The sequence below is a fragment of the Pelodiscus sinensis genome, chromosome 2 (assembly GCF_052426305.1).
Source record: "Pelodiscus sinensis isolate ZL-2025 chromosome 2, ASM5242630v1, whole genome shotgun sequence".
Classification (NCBI taxonomy): domain Eukaryota; kingdom Metazoa; phylum Chordata; order Testudines; family Trionychidae; genus Pelodiscus; species Pelodiscus sinensis.
Genome location: NC_143053.1, coordinates 95,710,793 through 95,723,907, shown reverse-complemented (window position 1 = coordinate 95,723,907; position 13,115 = coordinate 95,710,793). Strand labels below are relative to the sequence as shown.

General features: G+C 48.5%; 1 protein-coding gene across 1 annotated transcript; it reads left to right on the top strand.

Moving 5' to 3' along the window:
- The first annotated feature begins 8,633 nt into the window (after positions 1 to 8,633).
- LOC149525307 (uncharacterized) lies at positions 8,634 to 10,592 on the top strand. Its single transcript, XM_089776324.1, has 2 exons — positions 8,634 to 9,584; positions 9,959 to 10,592. The coding sequence occupies exons 1-2, from the start codon at positions 8,897 to 8,899 to the stop codon at positions 10,504 to 10,506; spliced, it is 1,236 nt and encodes a 411-aa protein (XP_089632450.1). The 5' UTR covers positions 8,634 to 8,896; the 3' UTR covers positions 10,507 to 10,592.
- Positions 10,593 to 13,115: the final 2,523 nt, after the last annotated feature.

The following is a 13,115-nucleotide window of genomic DNA, read 5'->3' as shown; positions in this document are numbered from 1 at the left end:
CTTGGCCTCCAGACTCTACCAGAAGGCATCAGGCCTAGTCCACCCCATCACAGAAGGCTGAATGTTTGTGGCATTAAAAAAAGTCCCTTCCCCCCAAAGAGTTTGCAATCTAAGTAAATGCTACATGAATATATCAGACTGGGGGTATTTTACATGGGAATAATAAACCCAGGTTATCTCATTGGGGTTTGTAGGCAGGGGCTGAAAAATTACTGTGTCAACATTCAGGCTCAGACAGCAGCCTGAGATCTGGGACCTGGAGAGGGAGGGTGGGGTGTCTCAGAGACCAGGTTGGAGCCTTAGCCCAAACATCTGCACAGTGATTTTTAGCCCAGCATCCCAAACTCTGTGAACCTGCATCAGCTGCAGCTGTGTCACAGGGCTTTTAATCCTGTTTTGACGTACCCTAAAGAGAAGAATAGGTTGAGTCAATGACAAATTTACAGCAATAATATCCTACTTCTTCTGTTGTTAGTTACACAAATAGAGGAGTGGGCACAAATAGAAGAGAGCAGCAAAGTAGTAAGAGGCCATTTGGCAGTAGCCATTTGGAATTAGCAAGAGGCTATTTTCGGTAATGGTCCCAACTCCCACTGCTGGCCTCATTGCTCACTTGCCTCAGCTATTTTGAAAGGTACTAAGGAATAAAATACAAGTCACTTTGATTAACCCTCTTTTCTTCTCTTCCTGGGAAGGACACATTATCTCAGCTTGCTCCTTCACACACACACACACACACACACACACACACAAGGAACAAAATCCTTTATATATGGACTTTGATCTGAATGGCCCTCCTCTCATCAAGGAACCCACAACTGCAGACAAGTCAGGTTTCAAGGTTAGTGTGTTTTGTTTATTGCTGGATTGGATTTTTATTTTGTTTTTGATTGTGGGGGACGGAATGGAAAGGCTTGATGCTTGTCTGGGACTCTCTCTGTCAATCTCTGTGACACTATTTGGTGAAAAAATAATATGTGAATATTTGTTGGCAGACGGCATCAAGAGCAATAGTTGATGTGAGACCCACAACATCGATCCCTGGGAGATTGATCCCCACGGCACTAATCTCCCAGTAAGTGTAGGCAAAGACTGAGTGCGTTGGCATACCAGTCTCAAGTTCAGACAGCAGTTGGAAGCAACCAATCCTGAAGGTGGTGCACAGGCAGCTAGTGTCCCCCTGTCCTCCTTCCCAGTACATCAGCATGGCTAACATTTGCCCCTTTTCTCTCTCTCTGGCTCTGCACAGCATCACCATATGCATCTCTATCCCCTCTTTCCCTGCCCCACAACACAGCCCACTGTGCCTGCCTTCCACTGAGGTCTAGTGCCAGGGACAGAAGTCTCTTGATCACACTTGCTGACGCCCGAGCCACTGGGCCCCCTTCCTGGTTGCAGGACTTCCTTCCTGGCTACCATTCCCACTCACTGGCTCCGGCCACCAGGCTCTGCTCCTAGCCCTGGCTGGGACTTCTACTGTTAGCCCTCTGCTGCTGGCCTGTCTCCACTCCCATCTGTCAGCCCCCTCTGCCACCAGGCTTCTAAGTGTCCTCCACTCCAGGATAGGATCCTCTCCCAGCCACTGGGGCCCTCTGATCCAGCAACATCCATGGTCCAGCTACCACGTTTTTTCCCCTTGAGTGCTCCAATACCAGGGCACCCATGGAGTCCCAGATCATGGATGTTGCCAGACTAGAGTCCTAGACTAGAGGGGTTCAACCTGTATTTCCTAAAGTTTATGACACAGGTACATTTCCAAGAATAAACAAATATTCATCCAAATACCTATAAACAAATAGCAACATATATAACAGAGAAACAGTCATTCCATGTTTGCAAAATAAATCACTTCTTTTGTTATTCAATTTGGTCTAATGGTTATGGTCAAAATAGTAATTATTCACAAATGCCACATTCTCATTCTTGTTATTTTATTGAAATATTTTATTAGATAGTATTGAAAAGCCAAAATATTGATGCAGAATGAGTCTGTATCATTATCTGCTTCATGTAACATCAACAAAAATTGTCCATTACTAGGCTCTAGTTGCAGGATCTTTTTTACTGGGATTGATGGATGAGCCAATAATAGTGCAGATTGCTTTTCAGACTTAGGATTGAGATTTTAGGGCTGGTAATTACAGAAATCATTCATTGACTTACAAACAGAGCAGGTCTTGAAAGAATACATATGGAACCTGATGATGTCATTGTCATGGAGTCACTTTTTAAATTGTAGCTGCACTTCAATTCAGATATCCAGGCAAGAGGTTGTCCATTACTTTGCAGGTCATCTAGGTGTTACCTGTTTGTCGAACAGAATAAGGAAATGTCAAGGGTGTTTAAGGACTTTTCCCAAAGAGATAATTTAATATCCCTACCAATCCGCTTAGGGATGGTATATCAAGGTTGGGACCCTCTCTTCCCGTATCTAATCACCGGGTAGAGTGTGTGGCGCGTTGAAATAAAAACTTAAGTCTGGGTTTAAAACTGATAACCACAGGACTATATTAAAACATAAGATAAATTTACAACAATGATACCTTGAGTTAAGGTAAGGGAGCGGTCCCCTTTTAAACTACATGGACCAGAAGGGGAAGTCCCTTAAGGTCCCTATACCTACAACAGAGTCTTTGACGCGAGGGCGATTGACGGGATGCTGACGACCTTCAATCCCTTGGCTAATGTTAAGCCGCAGGAGAGGAACTGTCAGGAGTCCCTCGTCGGCTGTCTCCGGGTCGAAGCTGGCGACCTCAATCCGTTGGTCCTTCCGGACCTCAAGAGAGGAACAACCAGGAGTCCCACGAAGAGCTGAGCAGAATTGCTGACTTCACCTTCCGTAAAGCGTGATTCTTCAGGCTCTTCGGCGCCTCTGGAGCAGACGATGGATGCTAGACTCTGCTCTACCTAGCCTAATCCTAAACCTAAAGATAAAACCTTAACTAAAACCTCGACATGCCCAACGTACAGACTCGACGATGGCTGACATGCGTTGACCCGATGCAGCCTGACGAACAAACACGACGATGTGAACTAAACTAACTAATCACTAAACTAACTAACTTAACCCTAAATGAGAGAAAAAGACCTTCTGTCCAATTCTCTGAAGATAAGATCTTTACAGGACCTTTCTCATTCCAGCATTCACTCCTAACCTAATCCTAAACCTAGGACCTGACGGACAAGCGACGCCCTGATCCCGGGTTAAGCCCGACGACCAGAACGAACCATCGTTCGGTTGGAACTTTTATAGCCTGGCCTCATGAATATGCATAGACTGCAATGGTTTAAAACAATTGGCTGCCAAATGATGCACCTTGAGCGTGGTAGAAACTGATTGGGTGGTGGGAATGCTACTGAATATTCATATATTTATGTAAATGGAAACCGACAGGTGAATGATGTTTAAACTTTAACAGTCACCTGTGGACGTGACAGAATGTTGGACCTTAATGGATGGTACCAGAGGCATTCCAAATTCAAAATGAAGTTTTAGACTCCATTTTGAGACATTGCAAATTTCCAAATATTTCAGATATACAGGCATTTTACTATGAGAATTGATATACATATATAACACAGTCCTTTGTATTTTACAGATGTTTACAGGGTAACATTATATCAGATTTTACATTTGTATTCAAATAAACTACATTGTAACATCTCTGCCTTACATATGTAACTACAGTATACTGCTTTTCCTGTCATGTGCATGTTACAATGCCTGCATACTACTACATTGTACAATAGAGAAGTGTATATTACTGTTGAATCTTAGATAAATCATTTACTATATCTAGGTCACATTTCCCCATCTTTAAAATGGGTACAATAACATTTCCCTACTCACAGGTTCATTGTGGAGATAAATACAATAAAATAACTGAGCACTACACTTGGAAATGAGAGTTGTATAAGTGTTATAGGAACAGTTTTCTAGAAAAAGGACTTCTATGAATAGTTTAGGTTTTATGTTTACTTATCTGTCAGAAGAAGAAAAAAAGATTCTTTTAGGGCTTGTCTAAAAGAAGGGGCATTCGGAAAAGTTAGTCTAAATTCACTAAAGTTGTACATTTAAAGTAGATTACTCAAACTACACTAAATCCCTGTGTGGACACACTCATTCAGAATTAAAGTGGCTTTAATTTGGTTTATGTTTATTCACTTCCATTGGAATGCAGACAACATGAGTGTGAAATGCAGAGGACACCAAAGCATTGTGCTCTAATGGCACAAACTGAAAAGTTGCTACTTCAAGTTTACCTACTCCTTTTTCAAAAAGGTCAAATTTGAATAGTGAGGCTACTCTGTGGGACAGATCACCATAGCACTTGTTTTAGAGGACCCCTCTCGCTACCCTTTTTGCCTTCCTCCTCATGCAACTGTGGCTGCAGCTATGAACTGGGGTCGGTATGGATACAAACATGTGTCACTAAACATTTATGGTCATGAATGGAAGACTTCTGAAGAGCCAGGGAAAAGGATGAAGCTAGCAGGGCTCCCGTGCCATGGTTAGGATTGGTGACTAGAGGGCACCTAAAGCAATGTTTAGGTTCACTGAAATCTATGGCATGGGATTATAATCACTCACAACACCACATCTTACAGACAGGGCAGGCTTCCTAATCTGGGGTTAGGGTTAGAACCATAGGACTTCTCAGCCCTTGATTAGGGGGGTCACCTAGGGGTAGGCTTAGGGCTAGGGTTCACAGGGCTCCCCCCAGTGGGTCGGACTGCCCATAGTAGGTCTAAAGGGATTTAGGTTAATTCCATTTCTCAGGGGTCTCTCTGGGCTAGGATTACAGCTGGGGCCCATAGCACTTCACAGACTAATATTAGGGCTGGGGCTACCAGGACTACTGGGATCAGGGATAGTGTTTGGGGCTGGCTGGGCTAAGCAGCCTAGGTCTAGCTCTAGGTCTAGGATGGGCAGTGCTTTCTGGACTAAGGATAGAGTTGGCACCAGCAAGGTTGATATATTTGCAGACGGACTATGTTTAGGTCTGGAGCCAGCAGGGGTCTATGGGATAGGGTGAGAGTCGGGCCTTGAGATACAGTGAGCCCTCGCTACTTCGCGGTTCGACCATCGCGGATTCACGACTTCGCGGACTTTTTCATTACATTATGTATATATGTGAATCCGCGATGGTCGAACCGCGAAGTAGCGAGGGCTCGCTGTATACATGTTAAATATGGTGTCCCTACTTCGCGGATTTTCAACTATCGCGGTCGGGTTTGGAACCTATCTACCGCGATAAACGAGGGTTCACTGTAGATGAAAATGAGGGTTAGGGTTGAGGCTGATTTCATTTTTTTAACACAACTTGGTTCATTCAGTGGGTTGACGCTGGGGTTATACTTAAGTTCATTCATTATGTCTGATGCAGGCATAGGTTTTAGCCTGTTGGCAGATCTTAGCTAGGATTATTTCTTTGGTCTGAGTGTGGCCCTGGACAAGGGTTGTGTTTATGGTTGATGAATTTGTTCAGCTAGGATGAATAGTAAACTAGTGCACCTTCCTGGTCAGCAAAAGGAAGCATCAAATTTAGTGTTAGGGCCATACATAGTTAAATATTTCATATTTTAATAGTTACCAACCAACCAGAATCAATCTTTCTTTAGGAAAAGAGCTAAAAAAATACAAATGCAAAACAAGAGTACAAGTAAGGTTTAAATCAAGATTTCTTGCTTTCTTATTTAAACCATGATTAAAATCAATCCACCCAGCTTTCCTCCTACTTCTGTAACCTTTTTTGAAGCATTTGTTTTTGGTGATGACTCCTTTACTTATCTCCCCATGTTTCTTATCTTTGTGCGCCTGCTCTTCTCAGACTTACAGACTTGAACCTGCTTTGGCTGCTTGTATTATGGTGGAGCACTGCATAAAATAACTTACATTCATATTAAAGAAAAGGGCAACTGTGAGCTACTCAATAGCACACTTCTTTCTTACAGGCTGTATTGGGCCTCTCTGGTTTAGCTATATTAATCTCTTTTATATTGTATTAGAAGATTTACCTGACATTGGTCAGGTCTTTAACTCAATTTTTGTTTTTTGGAAAACTAAAATGAATATGTGCATGCTTCATTTAAATCATTGCTCTGAAGTGATGCTGGAAATGAGGGGTTCAGTATGCAGGCTTCCTGGGAGAAAGGACTACCACAGCAGCTTGGGACCAGGTGAGAAGTGCCTCTCCATGGCTGCTACATCTCCACTGAGCACAGCTTGTGAGGTGTGCATGTCCCCTGGCTGGAACAGGTCCAGGTTTTATCTGTCCCAGCTCTCTCCAGCCAGAGTAAGAAATTCAGCACTTTCCCCTCACTCCCTGATGAAGAGGAGTAACCAGGAATGTTCCCATATGAATTGGGGAGGGAGCTTCAACCCTCCCCCCCAAAAAAGGGTGCCTGGGAGGTGGGAGGCTTGGGGCTGAACCAGTCCCAGATGGAAGAGATTGCATCCCACTCCAGCTACTCTTTTTTACCTGTCTGTGGATTTGGGGAGGGGGTTTCTGCATGGTTTTGAGACGCCATCCCATCCCAGGAATGTCCCATTTTTCTGGCACAACCAAGCTCTTATCTTTAAGTTATGATAAGCAGAAACTGTATACAAAATGTGGTGGTCCTAGGTCTTATCGTTTAGGAGAAGTTATTGAAAAACATGCAGAGAGAGAAGCACTCTCAAATTTCCTGTAGGTTATCAGATCAGAATTTCTTAATTGGCAGTTAAATCACTTAAAAGTATTTCCAAACTAAAGTCAGTTCTTACAAGGTGTTGATGAGCTATTGAAAACTGACATGAATTCCCACCAGAATCGTACCATATCAGAAATGCATTGCAATAATTCAGAGAATGTTTTCTACAATAGTGCAAAATATTGTAATACAATGAGAAAGAAAGAAAGAAAGAAAGAAAGAAAGAAAGAAAGAAAGAAAGAAAGAAAGAAAGAAAGAAAGAAAGAAAGAAAGAAAGAAAGAAAGAAAGAAAGAAAGAAGATGCTTTCATTTGTAGGTAAATACAGCTAATGATAAGTCCCAATACAACTTTATTTTTTGAAAAAAAAAAGGAAAGAAAAAAGCTCCCTAGCCCCAATTAAAAATGCCACGAGGCAGCCATATTTGATCAAAACACAATGAGGTGTGATTCCCCACTCTTGAGATGCCACACCTGCATGCTCTTAGGGTATGTCTGCACTACAGTGTTATTTCGAAATATCTTACTTTGAAATAGTTAATTTGAAATAAGTTATTTCAAAATAATGTGTGTACACACAAAATGCATTTCAAAATATCTTTTTGCTATTTCGAAATACCGCATCACCACTGAGTGGATTCTGAATTGCATTTAAGGCCATCTGGAACCAGGTCCGGCAGGACATCAGGTCAGGAGTTACTTTGTGTAGCTGCTGCCTGAGGCTAACTGAGGCCTGTGCTTAAAGGGACCCTCACCCCCAGATAGCCAGTTCTCAGCTTTCCCTGCTTGCTTGCCTACCTCAATGAGGGACAGCAAAGCATTTTGTCTCTGCATGCTCTGGTTGTCCTCACTCGGGACACCACAGCACTCTGCAATATGGGGCCAGAGCTGCCCCTGGGCACTCTGGTGCTTCTCATGGATGTGTTGCTACACTTTCTGCAGGCTGCCATCTGGGAAGTCCATCAGGGGGCTGTCAGTATCCAGGAGGCCCTGCAGGAGAGCTTCCACCCTGAGGAGCACTAAGAGCCTCCCTGGTCTGCCCCACTGGGGGGTTGTGCCTCATTCCTCCCTCACTTCCACTTACCCCTCCCTAATCCCCCTTCCTGATGTAAAAAAAAATACATGTATTTTCATGAACACAAACTCTCTTTATTTAACAAAACTGGGGGGGGGGGATGAAACGGGGAAAGAAGGTGGGAGAGGGAAGGGGGAAACCTGGGAGGAGGGAGTTGGAAGGGGGAAGAAAGGGTAAGAAGGGGGAGGGGAAGCTCAGGGCTCAGGGTCTCGGCAACCAACTTGATTATCATGAAAACCTGCTCCTTGGTTCACATGTGGCCTTTGGTGGCCAGGATGGCAGCTATCCTGCCATAGAAGGCCGTCTTCCTCCATCTAGTGTGGAGATCATGGACGTTGGGGGCATACCCCCCAAACCTGAATAAGATCCACGATCTCCACCCTGGACCAGAAAGGCACCTGTCTTCACCGGGCCCAGGCATGCTCCTGGGAGCTGGCAGACTGCTCCTGGGGAGTGGTGGAGGGACTGATGCCAGTGCCTTGCTGGCTCATATTTTGGGACCTCTGGGTCAGGGGCAGTGACTGCTGGCTCTGGGCTGGCAGTCTTGGAGCTGGCACAGGCACTGTGGCCAGAGTCTACCCCTTTAAGGACTCCGGGTAGGGGTGGAGGGAGAGGAGTGTTCTTGGTTGAGGCTCAAGTGGCCACCAGGGCACCCTGGGAAGGCTGGAGGCCCCCTACTTCAAATTTGGCTTTATTCATCATAGAATGAGGTTTACCAAATTTGAAATAAGCACTCCGCTATTTCAAATTTATTTTGAAATAGTGGTTTGGCTGTGTAGATGCTAGGAAAGTTATTTCGAAATAAGGGCTGATATTTCAAAATAACTTTCCTGTGTAGATATACCCTTAGAGTGCTAGTTCACTAAGGCCGTGTCCACACTCAGGGGTTCTTTCGAAAAAAGTAGCCTTTTTTCGAAAGAACTTCCCCTGCGTCCAGACTCAAGCCGCGTTCTTTCGAAATTAAATCGAAAGAACGCGGCTTTTCTTTCGACGGCGGTAAACCTCGTTTCACGAGGAAGAACGCCTTTTTCGAGGGAGATCCGTCGAAAGAACGTGAGTCTGGACGGGGGGAGCCCTTTCTTTCGAAATTATTGGCCTCCAGGAACAAGCCCTGGTGGACAATCTGGGCCATGGGTTGCACGTCTGTGGTTCCTGGCTGCAGCCATTCCTTAAAGGGACAGGCGCACCCTCACAGCCACTTGTTGCAGACAAGGAGCCAGAGCACACGGCGACCTTGCTGCAGCATGTCACAGCCCCAAGAGCGTCCTGGCCCTTCCTCCGAGCCTTCTGGGGACCCAGCCAAGGGCTCCAAGCGCCGGGCACCATCCTGGTCCAGCGCAGAGATCAAGAGCCTGCTGGAGCTCTGGGGAGAGGAGGAGGCCTTACAGGCCCTCAAAAGCCGGCGGCGAAATGCCGAAATTTATGGCCGCATGGCTGAAGCCCTGGCCCAGAAGGGCCACTACCCCCGCACACAGGACCAGGTGCGCTCCAAAGTGAAGGAGCTGCGGCAGGGCTACGCCAAAGCCAGGGAGGAGAGCTCCCGGTCTGGGGCAGCCCCCCACTACTGCCCCTACTACTCAGAGCTGGACCAGATCCTGGGTGGCAGTGCAGAAGCACGCACACCACGGCGGTTCGTCCAGTCTGGATTGGCAGACCCCGTGGTGGACGCTCCAGAGCGGGAGCTACAGCAGTCTGGAGACGGGGACATGGGCCCAGAGGAGGAGGACACCGAGGAGACGGCGACCCTCACCCTGGAGCCAGTCACCCAGACCTCTGAGGCCTCCCAGGCGTCATCTGGCACGGGAGAGGAAGCAGCAGGTGAGTACAGTGAGTTTGTGTCACACCCGGGGGGGGGGAGGGGAAGGTAGGTGGGTGGGTGCACAGTGGGTGATGCACAAGGGAAACCTGTCATGCTCATGCTGATGCCCAGGTCTCTCACACACACACACACACACACACAGTGTGACCTTCAGAATGTCTGCTTCCCCTGTCTCAAGGGAGAGGGCATGCCCTTTTGGACAGCTGTTGCACACATGACTGATTGTGATAGAAATGTAGCCGTGTTACTCTGATCTGAGGAAGTGGGTCTGGCCCTGGAAAGCTCATCCCCTAATAAACCATCCTGTTAGTATTGTAAGTGCTACAGAGTCCAGTTTATAGGACTGATTGTGTCTTCTTCTTTTCCTCCACAGCCGGACCAGCCGTGGAAGAGGGCCGCAGCACCCCAGCCCCACCTCCATCTCCATCTCCACCTCGGAGACATGGGAGCCGCAGACACAGGCGTGTCTACGCCGACATCCTCCGGCAGCACGTCGAGGCTGTGCAGCAGCAGAACGCCATCCTGCTCCAGAGGGCGGAGGCAGAGGAGAGGTGGCGTGATCGGCTCATGAATGAGCTGGTCCTGCAGCGCACGGTGCTGTACGCCACCCTGAGGGAGGTCAGCGGCTTGCCTGCTGCTGTGCCTGGTCCTGCTCCTCCAGCACCCCATGACCCCACCCCACCAAACCCCCCTTCCACAACAGCAGCCCTTTCCCCCCTTGGACCTCCCTCTCCCCCAGCCCCCCCAGCTCCCCAGCCCCTCTCTCCCCCTGGCCCTCCTCTCCCCCAGGCTTCCACGTCCCAAGAGCCCCCCAGCAGCCAGCCAACCGACAGGTGCATCACCCGATCCCGTAGCCGGGGAGCACCCCAAACACGAGGCCCAGCCAGGAAAGGGAAATCTGCCAAGCCCCGTTCAACCTGATCCCCTTCCCCCCTCCAGGTTTCAATCACCCCCATCACCCCAGTTAAAGCACAAACAAAGGGTTAAAGGCACTGTTTGTTTATTGTATATAGTTTGGCAACAACAAAAATGAAGAAAATTTTTGTTATTTTGCCACATTGTTGGATTATATGTACAAAATTATAAATAAGTAAAGAGAACATTTTATTTTGAAACACACCCTGGTGTAAGTGATGTGTCCAAACTGGGTCAGGAGATGGGTTGTGCAGTGAAGCTTCTATTGGGGGCCAGGGCCCAGTCCCCAGGCAGAAGCCCCTCAGTGCACTCAGTGGCCTCCACTGGAGAATTGCTCCCGGAGGGCCTCCCGGATGCCAACTGCAGACCGGTGAGCCTGGCGGATGGCAGCTGTCCGGGGCTGGGCAAAGAGCCTCTCCTGGGCATCAGCAGCTCTCCCCCACCCTGGTAGGAAGGCCTCCCCTTTCCTCTCCACGAGGTTATGGAGGACGCAACACGCGGCCACCACCTCGGGGATGTTGGTCTCCCCCATGTCGAGGCGTGTGAGCAAGCACCGGAATCTGCCCTTTAAACGGCCAAACGCACATTCCACCTGGTTGCGAGCCCGGTTAAGGCGAGCATTAAACTGCTCCTTGCTCGCATCCACCTGGCCGGTGTAGGGCTTCATCAGCCACGGCATCAGGGGATAGGCGGCATCAGCCACTATGCACACCGGCATGTGCACATCCCCAACCGCAAACTGGCGATGGGGGAAAAAAGTTCCTGCCTGAAGCCTCCGGTACAGGTACGAGTTCCTGAAGATGCGGGCATCGTGTGCCCGCCCTGACCACCCAACACAAATGTCTGAAAACTGTCCACGATGGTCGACCAGGGCCTGGAGGACCATAGAAAAGTAGCCCTTTCTGTTTATGAATTGGGCTGCTCGATGGGGCGGTGCACGGATGGCAATGTGTGTCCCATCGAGCGCTCCTCCGCAATTGGGGAAGCCGAGGGCAGCAAAGCCGGCCATGACGCTGTCCAGATCCGGTAGACAGATGAGCCTGTTGAGCAGCTCCGAATTGATGGCCCTCACCACCTGCAGAACGAGACAGACAACAAAGTGTTAGAAGGGGTGCCTTATGTCTTAGGAGGAGAACCCACCGCCCACCTTCCCTCTCAAACAAACAGCCCGGGAATCCCCTCCTCAGAACCCCCCCCCGCCCCCCAATTCAGGGTGAGTGGAGGAGCTCCCTCCCACTCCCACTCCCACTCCCACTCCACTTGGCCCTTCCTGACAGTCTCCCTTCCCCCCACCCCAAACTGTGACTGTCCCCAGACAATGACTTACCTCCATCAAGACGGCCCCGACAGTAGATCTCCCCACGCCAAATTGGTGTCCCACGGAGCGGTAGCTGTCGGGGGTTGCCAGCTTCCAGAGGGCAATGGCGACCCTCTTTTCCAGGGGGATGGCGGGCCGCAGGTGGGTGTCTTGCCGTTGCAGAGCAGGGGCGAGCCAGGTACAGAGCTCCTGGAAAGTGGTCTTTCTCATGCGGAAGTTCCGTAGCCAGTCTTGGTCATCCCAGATCTCCATCACGAGCCGGTCCCACCATTCAGAGCTGGTGTCAAACCTCCAAACACGCCTGTCCACGAAAAAGTTCGGAGGCAAGGGCAGTGTGGCTGCCGGACGGGGGAACCCCTCGTCCCTCTGGTCTGGGTCCAGCTCGGGAAGGAGCCTCATGATTGTCTCACGAAGATGCAGCAACAGCTGCAGTATGGTGGTGTGGGGCCCTCGCCTGCCCAGGGGCAGCTCTGGCTCCATGCCACAAATAAGGGTCTGCAAGCAGAAAAACCTCAAAAGACAAAAGCTGCTGGGGTGTCCCAGGAAGCTGAGCACTCCAAAGCAGCACTGCAATGCCTTGCAAAATTCCTCAAGGGACAGCAAAGGCAGCTGCAGGAGCAGAGCAACGGGTGTTCAGGAGTGTCCCTCTCACCACGCGTCTCTGCAAAGGGCAGGCAGGCAGCACCCGGAAGGAAATGCTGCCCCCATGCCCTGGCAGAAGCAGTTCCGGGTGGCTTTCAATTTCGAAAGAGCGTCCGGCAGTCTGGACGCTCTTTTTCGAAATAGCGGATCGATCTTTCGATCCGCGCATTGTAGTCTAGACGCGCTCTTTCGAAAGAGCCTCTTTCGAAAGATGCTTTCGAAAGAGGCTCTTTCGAAAGAAGCCTGCAGTCTAGACACAGCCTAAGAGCTGATGAGAATGTCTTATTGAGCAAGGAATCACATCCCTATCTCCAACTGTAGACACCTCCTACCTAAAAATATGAAAGTAACTATATTTAGAGGAGATGAGATCAATATTCATTAGGGGTATGTCTACACCACAGGACAAAGTCAAATTAAGATACGCAACTGCAACTACGTCAATAGCTGAAGTTGAATTAGCTTAACTAGGCTTTTGGCGCTGTTCACACCACAGAAAGTTGAAGGAAGAGCACACTTCTTTCGACTTCCCTTACTCCTCGTGAAAGCAGGATTACTGGCATCAACCAAAGTGCTCCTCTCACTTCAAAATAACTGTCTTACTCAGACCACTGATTTGAACCCTGGAAGATCAACAGCAGCAGCTTCGATCTTC